We start from the raw sequence: 21,670 nt of genomic DNA, 5'->3' as shown, positions 1-21,670 counted from the left end.
AGGTTTTGCAGTCCTTTTTTTTTTTTATGTCATAGGAATAAAAACTGTAAAGCTAGATACTGCTCTTGTAAGATATTGATAGACTCAGTTTGGAGAGTAAATGGACAGGAAACCCTTTAGATTTGTGGATAGAGTATTCCCAGTTTTTTCTGACTTTCCAGTCTACTTGGCTATCTCTTACTCTTAACCTCCCTACCTCTAGCCATGCCCTACTCCAATTTCGAGGAACTGACTTTTTCTTTTTTTGGCTACACCCTGGGCATATGGACATTCCTGGGCCAGGGATTGAATCTGAGCCATAGCAGCAACCTGAGCTGCTGCAGTGACAGCACCAGATCCTTAACCTGCCATACCACATGGGGACTCCAGAACACTCTTATTAAGGAAGAGAGACGCATTTCATGAGGCTGTCTGATAGCTCTGGAATAGAAAGTAATGAATAAAGAACAGAATTTGAAGAGGAAGTCCATAGCTGTCTTGCCGATTCTAAAGTTTTCTACATTTTTTTTATTATGGTAAAGCTTTGAAATCCAGGGTGAACTACGTCACAGATTAGTTTCTCCACTCTGCATGTGTATATGTGTGTCTATATATTTCTTATATACCATATATATTACTTTTATCTTTATGTTATTTTCTGCATGTTAATCTTTGCAAGGACAGAGAGTCACTTTTCTGTGTATCCTCTAAAGCACCTTCAGTAAACTTGATGAATAAATGAATGATCTGGTAATTAATCCAATATTCAGAGATTCTTTTGGATTTTATGACTTTTTCCAAAATCCAGTGAGTCTTTTAATTTAATTTGGGGGTATTTAACCTCTTTAGCAAAATTGATTTAAGGCACATTCTGGAATTAACAGATGAAAAGTGTCACTCCTTTAGTAGGTTAATTCTAAGAATTTAGCTGTAATGAATCCAAATTCATGTTGGAGGGGACTTAATACATTGTTGTGATATGTATTATGTCCTGTGAAGCACTCATACATTTTCCTTGTTATTTTTTTCTTACTGCAAGGGTAATAAATGCTCATAGTAAAAATTAATATGGAAGTGTATAATGTTGCCTTTTCTTGAGCCTCTCCCGTGGCATACGGAGGTTCCCAGGCTAGGGGTCAAATCGCAGCTGTAGCCGCCGGCCTACGCCAGAGCCACAGCGACGCAGGATCCGAGCTGCGTCTGCAGCCTACACCACAGCTCATGGCAACACTGAGCAAGGCCAGGGATCGAACCCACAATCTCATGGTTCCTAGTCAGATTCGTTAACCACTGCGCCATGTTGGGAACTCCTAGAAATAATTTTTAATGAATACTTTAGCTTATAATATCTCAGACTTTTTTTTTTTTTGTCTTTTTAGGGGTGTACCTGCACCATATGGAAGTTCCCAAGCTAGGGGTCGAATTGGAGCTGCAGCTGCCAGCCTATGCCATAGCCACAGCAACGTCAGATCTGAGCTACATCTGCAAGCTATACCACAACTCACGGCAATGCTGGATCTTAACCCATTGAGTGGGGTCAGACATTTTTCTTTGCATATAGTACCAGCATTTATGTTTTTCTATAAAAATCACTTCTTACTATACTGCTCTCACACAGTTGCCTTCATCACTTAACAATATGTATTTATTGGATATTTTTTTAATTGGTTTCTCATTATTTTAAATGGCCACATAGTATTTATTTGAGTAGTTACCATAATTTATTTTACTAGATCCCTCTTGGGTTGTTTCTGGTTTATTATATTATAAACAATGTTATAGAAAATAGTCTGGCACATGTATCATGCACTAACATGACTGTTTTATAAATTCCTCTAGGTGGCATTGCTCTGTCCAAGGATATGCATTTAAAAGATTTTTGTTGTGTCAGTTTGCTCTACTGAAATATTATATCAACATACATTGTTTCCAGCACTGTAGGAGAGGGTTCTTTTCTTTGCTCCTCACTAACAACAAATATTCTTTTTTTTTTTTTTTTGTCTTTTCTAGGTCTGCACCCACGGCATGTGGAGGTTCCCAGGCTAGGGGTCCAATCGGATATGTAGCCGCCAGCCTACGCCACAGCCACAGCAACACGGGATCCGTGCCGTGTTTGCGACTTACACCACAGCTCATGGCAGTGCTGGATCCTTAACCCACTGGTTGAGGCCAGGAATCGAACCTGAAACCTCATGGTTCCTAGTTGGATTTGTTAACCACTGAGCCACTATGGGAACTCCAGCAACAAGTATTCTTTACTTCAGGAAATACTAAGTTCTGCTTGTCAAGCACTTAGGGAGAGTGTGGTGAACAAGATGGAGTCCTAAATAATTTTCTTAATTTAAAGTTATTCAGTTAGTGAAGTTGAACTTCCTGTGTCTTTTGGTCATTGTTTTTGTGAAATTGAGGAATTGACTTAAAAATTGACTTTGATTCTCTTTGTCCCTATTTTATTGTTTTGGTTGTCTTATTTATTTATTTATGTATTTGGGCCACACTCATGGCATGTGGATGTTCCCAGGCTAGGGGTTGAATCAGAGCCACGGCTGCCAGCCTACGCCACAGCCACAGCAACAGGGGATTGGAGCCACGTCTGTGACCTACACCACAGCTCATGCAATGCTGGATCCTTAACCCATTGAGAGAGGCCAGGGATCAAACCTGCATCCTAGTGGTTACTAGTCAGATTTGTTTACGATGAGCCATGATGGGAACTCCTGTTTTATTTTATTTTATGTTTTTTCTTTCTAGGGCCGCATCTGTGGCATATGAAGTTACTGGGCTAGGGGTCGAATTGGAGCTGCATCTGCTGGCCTATACCACAACTGGACCCAAGTCTCATCTATGACCTGTGCTGCAGCTTGAGGCAATGCCAGATCCCTAAACCAGTGAGTAAGACCAGGGATTGAACCTGCATCCTCTCAGAGATTGTGTCGGGTTCTTAACCTGCTGAGCCACAGTGGGAATTCCATGTTATTCTCTTAAAATGCAGAAAATCTTGTATTCTTACCTAGTGTAAGAATTCCTCTTAGAGACTGCCTTTAATGGGAAAATAATTTGATAAGCTAGCTTGGTATATGATTCCATGAGGAACAATGAATATTTTTATGATTGATTGCACAAAGATTAGATTTAAACTTTATTTCTTGCAGTCTTTCACTTAACTGAGATGCTATTTTGCTTTGTTAACTATTATTTGCATGTCATATTTTAGTTAGATTATCTCCAGTATAGTTTTAGCTCCTTGAAGGCAAAATCGTAGGCTTAAAATCTTACTGTTTTTGAGTTGTCCTTTTCCTTTTCCCCTTTTGTCTAATCAGTTATAAAGTCCAGGGTTTTTTTTTTGTTTGTTGTCCTCCAGCCTTTTTCTAGGGCCGCACCCACAGCATATGGAGGTTCCCAGGCTAGGGGTCCAATCGGAGCTGTAGCCACTGGCCTACGCCAGAGCCACAGCAACGCGGGATCCGAGCTGCATCTGCAACCTACACCACAGCTCACGGCAACGCCAGATCGTTAACCCACTGAGCAAGGGCAGGGACCGAACCCGCAACCTCATGGTTCCTAGTCGGATTTGTTAACCACTGCGCCACGACGGAAACTCCCTAAAGTCCAGTTTTTAAGGTGGTACTGTTTTTTCTCTCCCTATGAATGTATATTATGAAATTAAATGAAGGCGGGTGTTTTGTGGTTGCTCAGTGGGTTAAGGATCCACTGTCACTGCTGTGGCTTGGGTCACTTGTGGTACAGGTTCAGTCCCTGGCCTGAGAACTTCTGCAGGCCATAGGCGTGGCCAAAAAAAAAAATAATAAAAAATAAAAAAAAATAAAGGAGAAAAATGATTTCCTTGTAAGCTGGTGTTCAGTGATATTACTCTTAACATTTTGGCATATATTCCATTATAATTTTCTTCTTTGCATGCAAATACACATGTGTGTGGGTGTTTGTGTATATATATAAAATTCTTTTTCCATGGTGAAAACTGAATTTCTTTTTCCCTTTATTGCTAGTGCCTACTCTAAACTTTATTTCCTAATGCCTGTATGAAAATTTTCCATTTAAGAAAATTAACTTTTGGAGTTCCTGCTGTGGCACAATGGGATCAGCAGTGTCTTTGGAGCGCTGGGACGCAGATTCAGTACCCGGCCCAGCGTAGTGGGTTACGGATCCTGCAGCAGCATGGGTCATGGCTGCAGCTGGGATTTGGTCCCTGGCCTGGAAACTCCATATGCTATGGAGCAGCCAAATAAGAAAAAAGAAATGAACTTTTAATGTATCTTATCTTTTTCTCTTACTCCATCTACCACTGGATTAATCTTTCTAAATACTACATTTTCACCCAAAATCTTTAGTGTCACTCTCTCAATCTTTTGTGTCTCACATCCCTTTATTTATGTCCTTTAACTGCTTAGTTTAGTGTTCACAATGTGCTTCATGCCCTGATTCCCACACCCTTGTTCATGCCCATTCACCTTTGGTTTTTCTTTGCTTATCCTAAGGTCTAGTAGAATATGTGTAGGAAGTTCTATATACAGTTGCCACAGATACGAAGGAAGAGACTTGTTGATTATGAATTGAATATGTGGAGAAAAATCTGTTCTAGCAAAGTGGAACATAACTGCAGGGATACAAATAAATATTAAAATGCTTGTTAGTTCTACTCAGTAATTGAAACAACTGTTTCACTTTTATAAAATTATTTATTGCATTTCTTTGATTCTAGTTCATGCCATTGCCATTTTTAATTGACTGAAATATTCTTGTTAAGATTCTAGGAGTTCCCGTCGTGGCGCAGTGGTTAACGAATCCGACTAGGAACCATGAGGTCGCGGGTTCGGTCCCTGCCCTTGCTCAGTGGGTTAACGATCCGGCGTTGCCGTGAGCTGTGGTGTAGGTTGCAGACGCGGCTCGGATCCCGCGTTGCTGTGGCTCTGGCGTAGGCTGGTGGCTACAGCTCCGATTCAACCCCTAGCCTGGGAACCTCCATATGCCGCGGGAGCGGCCCAAGAGATAGCAACAACAACAATAACAAAAGACCAAAAAAAAAAAAAAATTAAAAAAAAAAAAAGAAAGATTCTAGAGAGGGAGTTCCTATTGTGGTTCAGCGGGTTAAGAACCCAGCTATTAATCCATGAGGTTGCAAGTTCACTCCCTGGCCACGCTCGGTGGATTGAGGATCTGGTGTTCCTGTAAACTTTGGCTTGGATCTGGCATTACTGTGGCTGTGGTGTAAGCCAGCAGCTGTAGCTCCAATTAGACCCCTAGCTTGGGAACTTCCATGTGCCGCAGGTGCAGCCCTGAGATAAAGAAAAAAAAAATATTCTAGAGAAGTTGTACTTCCTGAGGTTTCCCAGATCATCCATCTACATTTATGTCCTATCACTCTAATTTCTTGCTGAGTGTCTTGAGTTTTCTGTCTCCTTGTACATATTGGCTTGACTTTTTCTTCCCTCTAAATACCTTCTATGTATAACCTGTTGAATATAGCACTACACTTTGAATTCTTTTTTAAGAATTTTTACTCCTCCCCATATATAAGCATTGAATACAGTAAAATTCCTTTTCTAGTGTACAGTTCGCTGGTTCGTAGTATATTAAGAGCTGGGCAACCTTCACCATGATCTAATTTCAGGACATTTACATCACCCCAGAAAGAAACCAGTCATGCTTTAGCAATCATTCCCATTCGTCTCTTGTCTCAGCTCCTTGCCACCACTGGTCTACTTTTGTCTCCGGATTTGCTGCTTCTAGACATTTTGATTTACTCCTTTAAAAAAAAAAAAAAAAAAGTATATAGAGTGATTTTACAAAAAGCTTAATAATCTCATTTTAAGTAGAAAGCTGTCTGTTTACATCAAGTGGCTTCTCCATAGTGTTTTTTGTTTTTGCTTTTTAGGGCCGCACTTATGACATATGGAGGTTCCCAGGCTAAAGGTCCAATTGGAGCTGTAGCTGCCAGTCCACACTACAGCCACATCAACACCAGATCCGAGCCGTGTCTGTGACCTACACCACAGCTCATGGCAATGCCTGATCCTTAACCCACTGAGTGAGGCCAGGGATTGAACCCACAATCTCATGGTTTTACTAGTTAGGTTCATTACTGCTGTGCCACAGTGAGAACTCCTGCTAAATTTTTTTTTTTTTTTTTTTTTTTTGTCTTTTTGCCTTTTCTAGGGCCGCTTCCCGCGGCATATGGAGGTGTTCCCAGGCTAGGGGTCCAATCGGAGCTGTAGCCACTGGCCTACGTCAGAGCCACAGCAACACTGGATCCGAGCCGCGTCTGCGACCTACACCACAGCTCAGGGCAATGCCGGATCCTTAACCCACTGAGCAAGGCCAGGGATCAAACTTGCAACCTCATGGTTCCTAGTCAAATTCGTTAACCACTGCGCCACGACGGCAACTCCATGCGTAGGTAGTTTTTAGTGAGAGTTTGTTGAGGGATTGTTGAAGGTTTTAGGAAATGGACGTGGATTAACGGAGAGAAGATATTTTAAGTAGAGGAGAAAACAAATAAGGTAACAAAGTTGAGGTAAGCAAAGAAGTTGCTTTAATACTTAGTTCTTATTTAGATCTACCTTGCTGTAGAAATTAACAAATAATAAATGTGATTTATTTTTCTCTTCATCCAGTCCGTGGCTCCAGCAGCTTTATTTTTAGCAGCCAAAGTAGAAGAGCAGCCCAAAAAATTGGAACATGTCATCAAGGTAGCACATGCTTGTCTCCATCCGCAGGAATCACTTCCTGATACTAGGAGTGAGGTAGGGGGTTAATTAATTACATCTTTTTTCTTAATTTATTCTGATTATATCTTAGTTTTATAGCTTTGATTTACTCAAGTCTGAATGGGGGCTATTAAAGGAACTTTTTTTTTGCTTTTTAGGGCTGCACCTGCAGCATATGGAGGTTCCCAGGCTAGGGGTCAAATCAGAGCTGTAGCTGCTGGCCTACACCACAGCCATAGCAGCCTGGATCTGAGCCGTGTCTGTGACCTACACCACAGCTTAGGGCAACATCATGTCCTTAACTAACCCACTGAGCAAGACCAGGGATTGAACCTGTGTCCTCATGGATGCTAGTCAGATTTATTAACTGCTGAGCCATGACAGGAACTCCAAAGAAACTTTTAGTGTTTGTTTTTTCCTTAACAAAAACAGAAATTTTATGGAAAATTTGATTGTATTCACTCTGGTAAAATTGGAAAATACAGAAAAAAATATTAATATATATCATATATATATTGATATACCTAGATGTAATTTGGACCACAGATATGTAAGTGAACCATTATTCCAGCCCCCCCACTTTGGCCATGGACATAGTGTATGGAATTTCCTGGGGCAGGGATTGAATCCGCATTACAGCAGCAGGCTGAGCCTCTACAGTGACAACACCAGATCCTTAACCCTCTGTGTCACCAGGGAACTGCAGGTTCTTTTCTATGAGTAGCTATTAGTGTATATATTTCCTATGTGTTTTTTCACTCAGTATATGGCTAATGTTTTCCCCTCAATTCTCCACCGAGATAGGAGAGTTCCTTGGTGGCTCAATGAGTTAAGCATCTGACATTGTCACTGCTGTGGTGTGGGTTTGATCCTTGCCTGGGAATTTTTGTATGTCATGGGCACAACCCCCCCCCCCCAAAAAAAAATTGAGATGGTATTTCATTATATACATATATATATTATTATTATATTTTATCCATTTTCTGTTAAGATAATTTCCAGTTTCTCACCACTATAATATCACTATGAAGACCATTCTTTTAGATAAATTTTTGTTAATGGATTTTTAAAAAATATCCTGCTATGTGTATGTGTGTATTTAACTTTGAAAGAAATTACAAGTTATATATGCTTATTATAAAATAACTCAAATGGTTAAAAACCATTTAAAGTAAAAGTTAAGAGGTCATCTCCCCCCCTTCCCCTAAGAAGATGCCAATTACAGATATATGCTTCTACATCTTTATCCCATGTGTCTATGTATAGCTTTTTATCCCCCTTCCGTCCTTCTTTGATGTTCTTTAAGGGAAATTCTCCTGGCTTTAGAGGTCAGTGACTGGGGAGTGATAAGTTCGGAGAAAAATTATGGATTTCTGCTACTAGATATTTGTCTCTTACAATGAATGCAGGAGTCATCCTATATTGAATAAGTGGAATTATGTGTTCTTCTGATCATATTAGAAAAGTTGGGAGGGATTTTTGTTTTGTTTTGATAATGGCTGCTAATTACATGAATTACATACGTGTTTGCATAGCAGTGTCTTGACTTCTTTCATTTTCTCTTTGGGCTGCACCAGTAGTTTTTGTTGAAGGGTTGAGGTCTGGACTGTTATTATTTATGTTTGAGACTACTAAATGCCATTGGATAGAATTGACCAAATAACAAAATTTTATTTATTTAGTTTTTTTTAAATTTTTTTATTGTAGTTGATTTACTGTGAACAAAATTTTTAGTGTTTTTTTTTTTTTTTTTTCCCCTCTCCATGTAAACCTAGCAGTTTAATTTTTTTTTTTTTTTGTCTTTTTTTGTTGTTGTTGTTGTTGTTGTTGCTATTTCTTGGGCCGCTCCCGCGGCATATGGAGGTTCCCAGGCTAGGGGTCCAATCGGAGCTGTAGCCTCCAGCCTACGCCAGAGCCACAGCAACGAGGGATCCGAGCCGCGCCTGCAACCTACGCCACAGCTCAGGGCAACGCCGGATCGTTAACCCACTAAGCAAGGGCAGGGACTGAACCCGCAACCTCATGGTTCCTAGTCGGATTCATTAACCACTGCGCCACGACGGGAACTCCTGTGAACAAAATTTTAACAAAATAAACCAAAAAATAAAATGCCCACTCTTTTCCCTTCTTTCAAGTATATTTACATGAACTTCTCACCCTCTTAGGAGGTGAGTAGGAGAAGATACTTTATATGGAAAGGAGAGCTAGCATAGTTTTAAGTCCTTATTGGACTTATTCCTTTTTCTTTTTTCTTTTTTTAATGATTTTTATTTTTTCCATTATAGCTTTTCCATTTGGTTTACAGTGTTGTCAGTTTCTACTGTACAGCAAAGTGACCCAGTCACACGTGTATATATATATACATTCTTTTTCTCACATTATCCTCCGTCATGTTCCATAGCAAGTGATTAGATATAGTTCCCTGTGCTGTACAGCAGGATCTCATTGCTTATCCACTCCAAAGGCAATAGTTTGCATCTACTAACCCCGGACTCCCTCCCTCTCCCCCTTGGCAACCACGGGTCTGCCAGGACTTATTTCAAGATCATGAAGTTCAGTGGAAAGTGAAAAGCAACATAAGTTCTCTTAACTCCTGGCTCAAGTCCATTCTCCTAGAGTTCTAGACCAGTGCTGTCCAACAGAAATATAAGAGAAGTCATAGATGTAATTAAAAAAATTTAAACTTTCATTAAGCTTTATTTAAAATCTTTATTTAAAAAATTGAAATTAGTGTTCTGTTATATTTAACATAATAATAGTGTGTTTAACCCCAAAATAGTGTCATTTCAGCATATGATCAATTTTAACATTAATGAAGTGGTTTACATTATTTTTTGAACTAACTCTTCAAAATTCACTCAGCACATTTCAGTTGCTTGATAGCCATGTGTTAATAGCTATAGCAATGGCCGGTACAAATCTGAAATCTGAAATGGTTTTTTTTTTTTTTTGGTTCCTTTTTCCTTTGAACTCTTCTGTGAGTTTTAAAAATCTAGCATTACTCTAGAAGGAAGGTTTAACAGGAGTCAAATATTTGAGATTGCCTGCAGTACTGTAGGAGGGCTCTGCATTGTATTTTAATGATACTGAATAAAAGATATATTTTAAATTTTCTTATGTCTACATCGTATGAACTTTAAAACCTAAAATGTCAGTCTGAAAATTAACCAAATCTCTGGTGCTTTTACTGTAGCTGGTTTTTTTTTTTTTTTTTTTTTTTTTAAGGAGGATCTGTACTGATAGGGATAAGGATTCATTTCAGTTCCTACTCTCCCTTATAACTCTACTTTTGCCTTTTGTAGCTTTGATTTCCCTTGGAGGTTGTTAAAATTGTTTACTTTATAATATATTCTCTCTTTTGGGGGAATAATTTATGTATCTTCTCACCTGCAGGCTTACCTGCAACAAGTTCAAGATCTGGTGATATTAGAAAGCATAATTCTGCAGACCTTAGGTAAGTTTCTTTTCCTTTAAGACATTAAAGAAGTATATGTGTAATATAACAGTTTCTAAATTTGCAAAATAAGAAACAGGAAGAGGGAGTTCCCGATATGGCGCAGTGGTTAACGAATCCGACTAGGGATCATGAGGTTGTGGGTTCGATCCCTGGCCTTCCTCAGCAGGTTAAGGATCTGGCATTGCTGTGAGCTGTGGTGCAGGTTACAGACTCGGCTTGGATCCAGCGTTGCTGTGGCTATGGTGTAGGCCGTTGGCTATAGCTCCAATTAGGTCCCTAGCCTGGGAACCTCCATATGCCGCAGAAGCAGCCCTAGAAATGGCAAAATGACAAAAATAAAATAAAATGAAGAAATAAAAAAGTTTCTAAAAAAAAAAAAAAGAAACAGGAAGAGAATCTCTTGGGAAGGTTTTTGCACCTTTTAGAGGTTGTGAGCTCAGAGTTTAACTTTGACCTATACCGCAGAGAAATACAGACATAGCTGACATTTGAAATAGCATTTAGCAGGGTTTTTTGTTTGTTTGTTTTTTTGTTCTAGGACTCATGATTTGCTTTTTAAGATGTGGCAGTGTTTAACTTTCTGATAAATAATGGTAGAAACTATCATTATTTTCATCAGAGACTGCCTTTGGAGTTCCCGTTGTGGCTCAGCAGGTTAAGAACCTGACATCTCCGTGAGGATGCAGGTTCGATCCCTGGTCTTGCTCAGTGGGTTAAGCATTGCTGCAAGCTTCAGTGTGGGTCACAGATGGGGCTAAAATCCAGCATGGCTGTGATGTAGTAGGCCAGCAGCTTAGCTCTGATTGGACCCCTAGCCCAGGAACTTCTATATATGTTGCAGGTGTGGCTGTAAAAAAAAAAAAAAAAGATTTTCTTGTTCTTGGGTCTATATTTTTCTCTTTAGGTAGGGGATGATTTCATGAGTTGCATTGCAAAGTTACTGGTAGGGCTATATTTTTTTACATATGCACACATAGACACAATGAATTTTCTAAATTAGTTTCTGCTAATTTATTTTAATTATCTGAAAAGTAACTGTATTTTAGGGGACTGTGATATTTTTCTTATGGAATACTTTTTTTTTTTTAATAGCCACACCTGCAGCATATGAAAGTTTCCCGAATATGGGTCAAATTGGAGCTGCAGCTGCTGGCCTATACCACAGCAACACCAGATCCAGGCCATATCTGTGACCCATGCTGCAGCTTGCAGCAACCTCGAATCCTTAACCCAGTGAGCAAGGCCAGGGATTGAACCTGCATCTTCATGGACACTGTGTTGGGTTCTTAACCCACTGAGCCACAATATTATTAATACTTTAATGTGGAAACCTGTGAGAGCTAATTAGTAAGAATCAATTATATTTTAGAATAATTTACATCATGTACATTTCACAGTAGAATTTCTTTACTTTTTTTTTTCCTTACGGCTGCACAGGCGACATATGGAGGTTCCCAGGCTAGGGGTCAGATCAGAGCTACAGCTGCGGGCCTACACCACAGCTCACGGCAATGCCAGATCCTCAACCCCCTGAGCGAGGCTAGGATTGAACCCGAATTCTCATGGATACTAGTTACATTTGTTAACCAATGAGCCACAATGGGAACTCCATAGAATTTCTTTGCTTGTATCTAGAAAATTTTATTTACTTACGCAAACAAACCTCACTGAAAATTCTTATGGATATACTGATCTTCCTTAAGTAACTTTGGTGAAGATCATTTGGAGTTGGATAAAATGATCAGTATTATAATTATGATGATGAAAAGGAATAAAACTCAGGTAAGAGAGGACTAGGTTGTAAAATGTTTTCTCAAGATTAAGCTTTTGAAGCTAATCATCACTTGAGTGACTGCTTCTTCCAACCATATACTACATTTCTGTTGTTCCCCAAAAATGTTTTTTGTTTAGAGGTTATGAGTAGCTCAGGGATCTTGAGACTTCGTTTTTTTGTCTGAGTGGTGCCTCCTAGCTCAGTATATGAGCACCTTAGGAGATAATGTATCTTACAGAAGCGCATGCCTCATACTTTGTGCGCCTCTCTTAGCCTCTGAGCAGGCAGTTTTGGGACGGGAAGGTGAGGGGAGGCCTTGAGTGGTAACTCAGATGAAAGAAGTATAAAGTATTTTGGGTATCTTTAGCTTTTTAACCAGTTACTTTTTTGTAGGCTTCGAACTAACAATTGATCATCCACACACACATGTGGTAAAGTGCACTCAACTTGTTCGAGGTAAGGACTCCTAACTTGAGACACCGTCTTAAATTGTTTTAAATTTTAGAAGCTAAGGTTTGCTGTGGACAAATACATCACGCAGGTGCTTTGGCCAAAATTTAAATTAAAAAACTTACCTGGTTTAAATCAAAATGAGTGGGTGGCATTCTTCTGTTAGGTTCTTGTACTATTTTGAGGTGATCTCCAGATAAAGAGAGCTTCTTGAGGATATTTTTCAAAGCTGGGGGCAGATTTTGAAAATTCACTAAAACATAAGAATCTAACAGCAATTTTAAGGATGTCTTGGGAGTAGGTGATCTTGATTTGGGGGTTGATTGTCCTAGGCACTCTTAAAGGCTACCCAGGGGTCATCTAGAAGTTATTTGAACTTGCTTTCATTGTTGGTAAGCTCTTGGCAGGACTTGCTTATTATTCTGATTTAACTTTGGTAGCTGTAATTGCACGAAACCTGGTTCCTCTTATTTATTTAAATAGTAGTATCACTGTGTAGACACCATTGTGCATTTTAGTTTTGTAGACTTAATTGATAGCACTTATTGGTAGCCTTTATTGTGTGTTTTATCTGAAAACTCCTCAGAGTTTTCCCTGAGTTCTTTACATTTTAAAAGCATTAAAAAGTTTATGTTGAGCAAGGATAGGGTTAAACAGAGATGGATAAATGCTAATATTTAGGGAAGATTAAAAATTGTTTTGTCCCCTGGATCAGGTTTTTGGGGGTTTTTTAATTGTAATATATTTAAATAATTTTTGTTACTTGCTGGTTTTTCTAAAATCTATCAAGGTTCTCTGGATTCTAATCTTGCCTCCAAATTAGTTCTTCACCTACCTCAGAATTTCTCAGTGAATTCTTATTTCAGGATCTCTGGGTTACTTGTTAAAAATGCTAATTACATCCAAACCTTTTGAGCTAAACTCTAGGGAGGAAATGCATTTTAAACATGTACCCCTGATTCCCTGGTGTGCAGAAAAAAAAATTTAAATCTGGAGTAGCGTAATTATTATAATTGGACATTGCTTAATCTGTCTCCTTTGATAGTAGAATGTAAACATCAGGTGGTCAGGGACCATATCTCCCTCATTCACCACTATGCTCTCTGCCTTGGAAATAGTAAATGCTTGTTGAATAATTGTTGAACATGAATGGAACTAATAACTTTCTCCCCCCCCCCTTTTGTTTTTTGTTTCAGCAAGCAAGGACCTGGCACAGACTTCTTACTTCATGGCGACCAACAGGTTTATATTTTAACATTTTCCTCTTCTATTTTTGGTATAAGCCTTTTACTTGCGTTAGAATCGTTGCTTTTTGTTGGGTCTGTGGAAACACGACAGGTCTGGCACTTAGTAAACGAGAAGCCAAAGACCTAGGCAAAGATCTTTGATATGATGTGTCATAGACAATTCTCTGGTAGATGTTGATTTTTCTGTAGTTTTCATGCTATACCTTAAAATTTCCATGCTGCTTTTTTTTTTTTTTTTAATTTGTAAGGTGGTAGAATTATTTATTGCTGATTGCTTGATAGCTTACTTAATTCTGTATTTTGTTACTTTGCTTTAAAATACCAAGAGTATAGTTCTAAAAGTTTGTTTAAACTTGGGGTTCATTGACAGTGACTAAAAATCTAATTTGGGGAGTTCCCATCATGGCTCAGTGGTTAACGAACCCAACTAGGAACTATGAGGTTGTGGGTTCGATCCCTGGCCTTGCTCAGTGGGTTAACGATCCGGCGTTGCCATGAGCTGTGGTGTAGGTTGCAGACGCGGCTCAGATCCCGCGTTACTGTGGCTCTGGTGTAGGCCGGTGGCTACAGCTCCAGTTGGACCCCTAACCTGGGAACCTCCATATGCCGCGGGAGTGGCTCAAGAAAAGGCAAAAAGATGACAAAAAAAAAACCAAAAAACTAATTTGGGGGATCCTGCTATAATTATGATATTTTAAATGACTCTTCTTCACCTGCTCGTAGATAAATGGGCATGTATATGTGTAAAGAGTTGTGAGACTTTTTCTTTCTCCTCTTTTTATTTATTTATTTATTTATTTTTTAATTTTAATTTTTTTTGTCTTTTTTTTTTTTGCCATTTTCTTTGGGCCGCTCCTGCGGCATATGGAGGTTCCCAGGCTAGGGGTCGAATCAGAGCTGTAGCTACTGGCCTACACCAGAGCCACAGCAACATGAGATCCGAGCCGCGTCTGCAACCTACACTACAGCTCACGGCAACGCCGGATCCTTAACCCACCGAGCAAGGGCAGGGACCGAAACCGCAACCTCATGGTTCCTAGTCGGATTTGTTAACCACTGCACCACGACGGGAACTCCCGTCTCCTCTTTTTAAAGAAAATATATAACTTGGGTTACAAAACGACTTGTTCATTCTCATCTCCAGTTTATTGGTTGTTCATGGAAAAAGATGCTCCTAATGACTGTCAGGGCTAAGAAGTTCATTTTTTTAGCCTGATGGGAGAAATTTTTAAACTGTCAACTCCATACTTGAGAAAGTGATTGTCTCTTTATTATCTTAAATAGATCAAACTGATGGTTGGCAAGAGACAAGATAATTTTTAGGGTATTTCTAAAGACTTAAGGAAAATTTATAAAATTTTTGATATACATAATTGGTAAGTTTTGAGCTTATTCTCAGGATAATTGATCCTTCACTTTAAAAAACTGAGTACCTATTCATTTATTTTTGTTTTGATTTTTTTTATTTTTTTGGTCCTTCATCAGTTTGTAGATTAAATGATGTGTGGTTAAACCAACAAACAGAAAAGTTGTTACCTGAGCAGGTGAGTTAATGGAGAAATCTGTTGAGTGCTGGATTAGAGCACTGGATATTTTTTTGCCTTTCTTGCTCTCCAGTGGTTTTTTTTTTTAATTTTTAAATTTTTTTTTAGTTTTCTCTCTTTTTTTAAATAATGGAGAGTTTTAACTTTGGGTTGAGAATTGAGAGCTCATGACACTCTCTTGTTTCCTTCCCTCTGATGTCAGCCTGCATTTGACCACATTTAGCCTGCAGTACACACCTCCTGTGGTAGCCTGTGTCTGCATTCATCTGGCTTGCAAGTGGTCCAACTGGGAGATCCCAGTCTCAACTGATGGGAAGCACTGGTGGGAGTATGTTGACGCCACTGTGACCTTGGAACTTTTAGATGGTAAGTTTTAGAGTAAGGGACCTTGAAAAGCACTTGCTCTCGATCTGTCACATATCTGCCCAAAGGTGACTTCATTTCAGATGAAAATAGTTAGTTGAGGTTGTTCTCATTTCATTATTCCTGCCTCTGAATTTTTCTTAAATGTTCTAATTTCATTTGTAGAACTGACACATGAATTTCTACAGATTCTGGAGAAAACTCCCAGCAGGCTCAAAGGAATTCGGAATTGGAGGGTAAGAATTACTGCTTTCAGCTTGTGGAATAAACCGTTTTTTCCTTTTTTTCCTCCCTTTTCTTCTTTTGACTGCACCAGTGAATATACCAGAAGTGGATATGTACCCTGGATTAGGAATTCCCCTTTTTGTAGTTACGCAATAGTCATTATTTCAGCTTAACAGCTTGGGTCCTGGCCCAGACGTCAGTTGCTGTAGGTGACAGCGGGATTTATTTTGTGTTTTGCAATTCTTGTGATACAGTCATTTGGTCACATTGGTTGAGTACTTTTTGTGTGGAGACTCTTCACGGGAAAAATTTGGCTTTTCTGAGTCACAGAATATTTGGCCTCTGGTAGAGAAAAGACAGAGTTAGGAGGTTAGAGCTGGTATCATAATTTTGTCTTTGACATTGTTTTTAAATGGATTTTAGAATTTTTAGTATAGATTGCAGTCTAAAGTTATTTTTCAGAGTCTTATGAATAGTGGAATTATCCACCCCCCCCTTTTTTTTCCAGTGTTGGGGAGTTTAAAAATATTCCTTGTATTTCTCAGAAATCTGGACTGATAGGATTAATCTCATTCTCCTGAGTTGAATAAGTATATAATACTACATTTGACCTTGGCCAAGAAGTGATTACATGTACAATATTGTTTTTTAACTCTAGATACTGTTGACTAAAAAAAAAAAAATACAACCTCAAAGTTGAGAGTTAAAGTTTTATTTGGGGTGAAATCAGGACTTGAGCCTCAGGCTGTGGGGAGGTAGTGCTAGGATATTTGAGTTTTGCAACAAAGGGAAAGTAGTAGGAACGAAAGATTTACAGATAACCAGATTTACAGAAAACCAGTTTATGGGAAGATAAAGGTCTAGGCTTACTGGAATCACTCCTTTGATATGCACCTCAGCTGTGGGCCAGTCTAAGTTCCCTCAGGGCTCCCTGGCCTACCCTTGGGAGTGGCTGTTCTCACATATGTCTGTGACATCATTTGTTTTGTCCACTAACTACAGCCGTGGAGGCAGTATTTCAGAGCTGAGATTCTGCCCCGAAGAGGGAAGGAGGATGAGCAAGATGTAAGTCCTAAAGGTGAAGGGGGAGGTGCGTGCAGCCAGGCACACAGTTTACAGAAGTTTGCTGCTGGTCCCCTGAAGGTTGCTGCTAGTCACAGATATCAGTTATCACTGATGGATGTGCTTTTCTAGATATGAGGAGATGCTGCAAGAGTTGGACTCATGAGATCTTCTCCTAAAAATAACTAACTTTCTGAAGACCTGTTTTTCCAGTTTGCCCAGAGCACAGAGTGCCTCACTTCTGGTCTCCACCCTGAGCTCCGCTCAGTGGGTGCTGGGAGTTGGCAGCTGCAGCGGCTCATGTTTTACTCCATGTAGAGGCTGCTGGCACGTGCCAAACTCCAGTTCACAATACTGTGCTGTACGGAAGATCTCTGGGACATAGTCATCTGCGTAACTGAAACTTCGTACCCTTTGACTAATGTCCTTGTTCCCCCTTCCCTCAGTCTTTGATTACCACTGTTCCACTCTCTGCCTCGATGAGTGACTATTTTAGATTCCTCATGTAAGTAAGATCATGCAGTAATTTGTCTTTCTGTGTCTAGCTTCTTTTACTTAGTAAAAAGTCCTCCAGGTTCATCTTTGTTGTTGCAAATGACAGGATTTCCCACCTTTTTTTTTTTTTTTTAAGTTGCAGGAAAATAATTTACTATCTTAGCCATTTTTAAGTGTACAGTTCAGTGGTATTACATACATTTATACTGTTGTGCAACCATTATTACCATCTATACCCATAATTTTTCATCTTAGAAAACTGAAACTTTGTAACTATTAAACGATAACTGTCTATTCCTCCTGACTCCAGCCGCTAGCAACACTATTATACTTTCTGTCTTCATGACTTAGACTACTCTGTTAGTACCTACATACCTCATGTAGTGGAATCACACATTGTCTTTTTGTGGCTAACCTATTTCAATTAGTATAATTTCCTCAAGGTTCACCCATGTTGTAGCATACTGTAAAATTTCATTCCTTTTAAAGGCTGAATAATAATATTATGTGTATATACCACAGTTTATATATTCTTCCATTGCTAAATATTTGGTTTGTGCCTGTGTTTTAGCTATCGCGAATAGTGCTGCTATGAACATTGGTATACAATATCTCTGAGACCCTGTTTTCTGTTCTTCTGGATGTATACCCAGAAGTGAAATTGCTGAGTCATATGTGAGTTCTATTTTTAATTTGTTGAGGAACCACTATACTGTTTTCCATAGTGGCTGTGCTGTTTTTCATTCCCACCAAACAGTACACAAGAGTTCTATTTTCTGAGGTCCCTCACCAACACTTGCTTTTTTTTTTTTTTTTTAAAGCTTTTTAAGGCTGCACCTGTGTCATATGGACCCTCCCAGGGTAGGGGTTGAATCAGAACTGCAGCTGCCAGCCTATGCCAGAGCCATAGCAATGCCAGATCTGAGCCACATATTCGACCTGTGCTGAAGCTTGCAGCAATGCTGGATCCTTAACCCGCTGAGACACAACGGGAACTCCAACACTTGCTATTATTTTTTTGTTTGTTTTTTGGCCGCACCCTTGGCATATGGAAGTTCCTGGGCCAGGGACCAAATCAAGCTGCATCTGCAAGCGATGCCAGATCCATAACCATTGCACTGGGCTGGGGGTCAAACCAGCAGTACCACAGAGACAAGCCAGATCATTAACCCTCTGTGCTACAGTGGGAACTCTGCCGGCGGTAGCTATCCTAAGGGGTGTGAAGTGGTCTTTCACTGTAGTTTTGATTTGCATTTTCCTAGGGATTAACTCATGATGTTAAGCATATTTTGTATTCTTATTGGCCATTTGTGTATCTTCGGAGAAATGTCTGTTCAAGTCCTGTGCCCCCTTTTTTTTTTTTTTCCACTTTTTGTCTTTTGGGGGGTTTTTTCTTTTTTTTTTCCTTTTTATTTATTTTAATTTTTTATTGTTGTGTGTGCCCATTTTCGAATTGGGTTCTTTCTCCATTGAGTTTTAGGAGTTCTGCATATTAATCCCTTACCAGATACATAATTTAAAAATATTTTCTCCCACTATATGGGTTTCCTTTTACTCTGGGTAGTGTCTTTTTTTTTTACCCCAAGCTTTTTAGGGCTGTACCCATGGCATATAAAAGCCAGGGATTGAACCCACGTCCTCATGGATACTAGTTGGGTCCTTTACCACTGAGCCACAATGGAAACTCCTGGGTAGTGTCTTTTGATGCACACAATTTTAAATTTTTCATGAAGTCTTTTTTGGTTACCTGTGCCTTTGGTGTCATGTCTAAGAAATGATTACTAAATACATTGTCATAAAGCTTTTGTCTGTTTTCTTCTAAGAGTTTTATTGCTTTGGATCTCAGATTTAGGTGCTTTATTCACGTTGAGTTAATTTTTGTGTATGGTGTTAGGTTGCAGCCTCATTATTTTGCATGTGGATGTGCAATATTCTCAGCATCATTTGTTGGAAAGACTGTCTTTTTCCCATTGAAATGGTCTTGACACCCTTGTCAAAAATGATTTGACCATATGTGGGAGAGTTTATTTCTGGACTTTTCTATTCTGTCCCATTCATCAGTATGTCTGTCTTTATATCAGTACCACATTGTTTTGATTACTGTGGTTTTTTAGTAAGTTTTGGAATCAGCAAGTGTGAGTCTTCCTGTTCTTCGTTTTCAAGATTGTTTTACTTTTTATTTTTTTTTTAGGGCCACAGGTGTGGTGTATAGAAGCTCCCAGGTGAGGGGTTGAATCAGAAAGACAGCTGCTGGCCCATGCCATAGCTGTAGCAAGGCCAGATCCGAGCCACGTCTGCGACATTCACAAGCTTGTGCCAATGATAGATCCTTAACCTACTGAGCGGGGCCAGGGATTGAACCTGCATCCTCATTCCTCACAGATACCATTTTCCTTTCCGCTGAGCCATAACAGGAACTCCAAATCAATTAAGTAATTTCTTTTTAGGGCGTTTTCAAGATTGTTTTGACAATTCAGGGTCCTTTGAGATTCCATATGGTTGTTTTTTTGTTTTTTGTTTTTGTTTTTTGGGGGCCACACTGAGGCAATATGGACGTTCCCAGGCCGCACCTGAGGCATATGAAAGTTCCTAGGGATTGAGCTAGGCCACAACTGTGAGGTGATCCATAGCAGTGATAATGCCAGATCCTTAACCCCCTACACCACCACAGATGAATTTTTTATTTCTGCAAAAAAATTTCATTGGGATTTTGGTAGGGATTGCATTGAATCTATAGACGTCTTTGGGTATTCACATTTTAATATTCATGTTTGAATTAATGTTCAGGTCCAGAAATGGGATGAATTTCCAGTTATATTTTATTTCTTTCAGCAGTGTTTTGCAGTTTTCATTGTATAAGTGTTTCACTTTCTTGGTTAATGCCTATTTTATTCTTTTTGATACTGTTGTAAATTAATTATTTTCACAATTTCCTTTGAAGATTGTTTATTGTTTGTGTAGAAAGATGCAACTGAATTTTATTTGTTGAATTTGTATCCTGCTACTTTGCCAAACTCATTTATATTAATTCTAATAAAATTAGGATTTTTTTTTTTTTTTTGGTAGAATCTTAGAGTTTTTCTCACATATAAGCTCGTGTTATCTACAAACAGATAACCTTACTTCTTATCCAGTTTGGATGCTTTTTATTTCTTTTTCTTGCCTGATTGCTGTGCCTAGGACTTCCTGTGCTATGTTGATTAGAAGTGGTGAAAGTGGGCATCCTTTCCTTATTTCTGATCTTAAAGAAAGCTTTCAGTCTTTTACCGTTAAATATGATGTTCAACTGTGAGTTTTTTTTATATAGCTTTTATTATTATGTTGAGGTAGTTACCTTATATTCCTAGTTTGTTGAGTGTTTTTATCCTCAAAGTGTGTCGAATTTTGTCAGATGCTTTTTCTGCATGACTTGAGATGATCATTTAATTTTTTTTCATTCATTCTATCCATGTGGCATTCCATGTGTTGAACCATCCTTATACTCCAGGAATAAATCCTACTTGGTCGTGATACATAATTTTTTAATGTGTTGCTGAATTCATTTTGCTAGTATTTTGTGAGGAGGTTTTTTAATCAGTGGTTATAAGGGTTATTGGTCTGTAGTTTTCCTTTCTTATGGTGTTTTTGTCTGGCTTTGGTATCAGGGTAATGTTGGCCTCAGAGAATAAGTTGAGAAAAGTGTTCCCCTCTCTTCAAATTTTTGAATTTTTCTTTCTTTCTTTCTTTCTTTTTTTTTTTTTTTTGGTGCCACACTCACAACATGTGTGTGGAAGTTCCCAGGCCAGGGATCAAGCTGGTGCCACAGCAGAGACCTGAACCACTGAATGACAACACCAGATCCTTAATCCACTGAGCCGCAAGAGAGCTCCTCCACTTTTATTTCTGATTTTAGTAGTTTCAGTCTTCACCTTTTCTTTTCTTTTGGCCACATCCATGGCATGGGGAAGGTCTGGGGCCAGTGATCAAACCCATGCCATAGCAGTGACAACACCGATTCTGTGCCGCAAGAGAACTCCTTTTGCTCTTTTATTCTCAGATTTGTCGATTTCGTTGACCATCTCAAAAAACCAATTTTTGTTTCGATTTTTAAATTTTTTCTATTTTATCTCTGCTTTAATCTTGATTATATCTTTTCTTCTGTTAGCATTGGGTTTAGTTCTTTATCTAGTCCTTAAGTTAGTTTATTATTTTGAGGTATTTCTTTTTTTTTTTTTTGGCACCCTTTGGCATAGGAAGTTCCCAGACCAGGGATGAGATCCGAGCCACAATTGCGACCTGCACCACAGCTAGGCAACACCGGATCCTTTAACTCTCTCTGCTGGGATCAAACCTGCATCATGGTGCTATGA

General features: G+C 39.1%; 1 protein-coding gene across 5 annotated transcripts in view; it reads left to right on the top strand.

Moving 5' to 3' along the window:
- CCNT1 (cyclin T1) overlaps positions 1-21,670 on the top strand; it is a 38,381-nt gene that overhangs the window by 5,307 nt on the left and 11,404 nt on the right. For 3 of the 5 annotated variants that reach the window (XM_003481561.5, XM_084955514.1, XM_084955516.1), the window contains 6 exons: positions 6,612-6,740; positions 10,098-10,158; positions 12,329-12,391; positions 13,582-13,627; positions 15,379-15,542; positions 15,705-15,775. In XM_003481561.5, the coding sequence (XP_003481609.3) occupies positions 6,612-6,740; positions 10,098-10,158; positions 12,329-12,391; positions 13,582-13,627; positions 15,379-15,542; positions 15,705-15,775 (534 nt within the window). Of the gene's footprint in view, positions 1-2,730; positions 2,868-6,611; positions 6,741-10,097; positions 10,159-12,328; positions 12,392-13,581; positions 13,628-15,378; positions 15,543-15,704; positions 15,776-21,670 lie in introns of all 5 variants that reach the window. The other 2 variants (XM_084955515.1, XM_084955517.1) reach the window with 1 other exon arrangement.

This window comes from Sus scrofa, chromosome 5 (genome assembly GCF_054392235.1).
Source record: "Sus scrofa isolate SSC_HxYL_T2T_F1_AM1 chromosome 5, Sscrofa_HxYL_maternal_Yorkshire_Landrace_v2.0, whole genome shotgun sequence".
NCBI classification, from domain to species: domain Eukaryota; kingdom Metazoa; phylum Chordata; class Mammalia; order Artiodactyla; family Suidae; genus Sus; species Sus scrofa.
The sequence above is the reverse complement of the archived record's forward strand: the minus strand, read 5'-3'. Positions and strand labels throughout refer to the sequence as shown.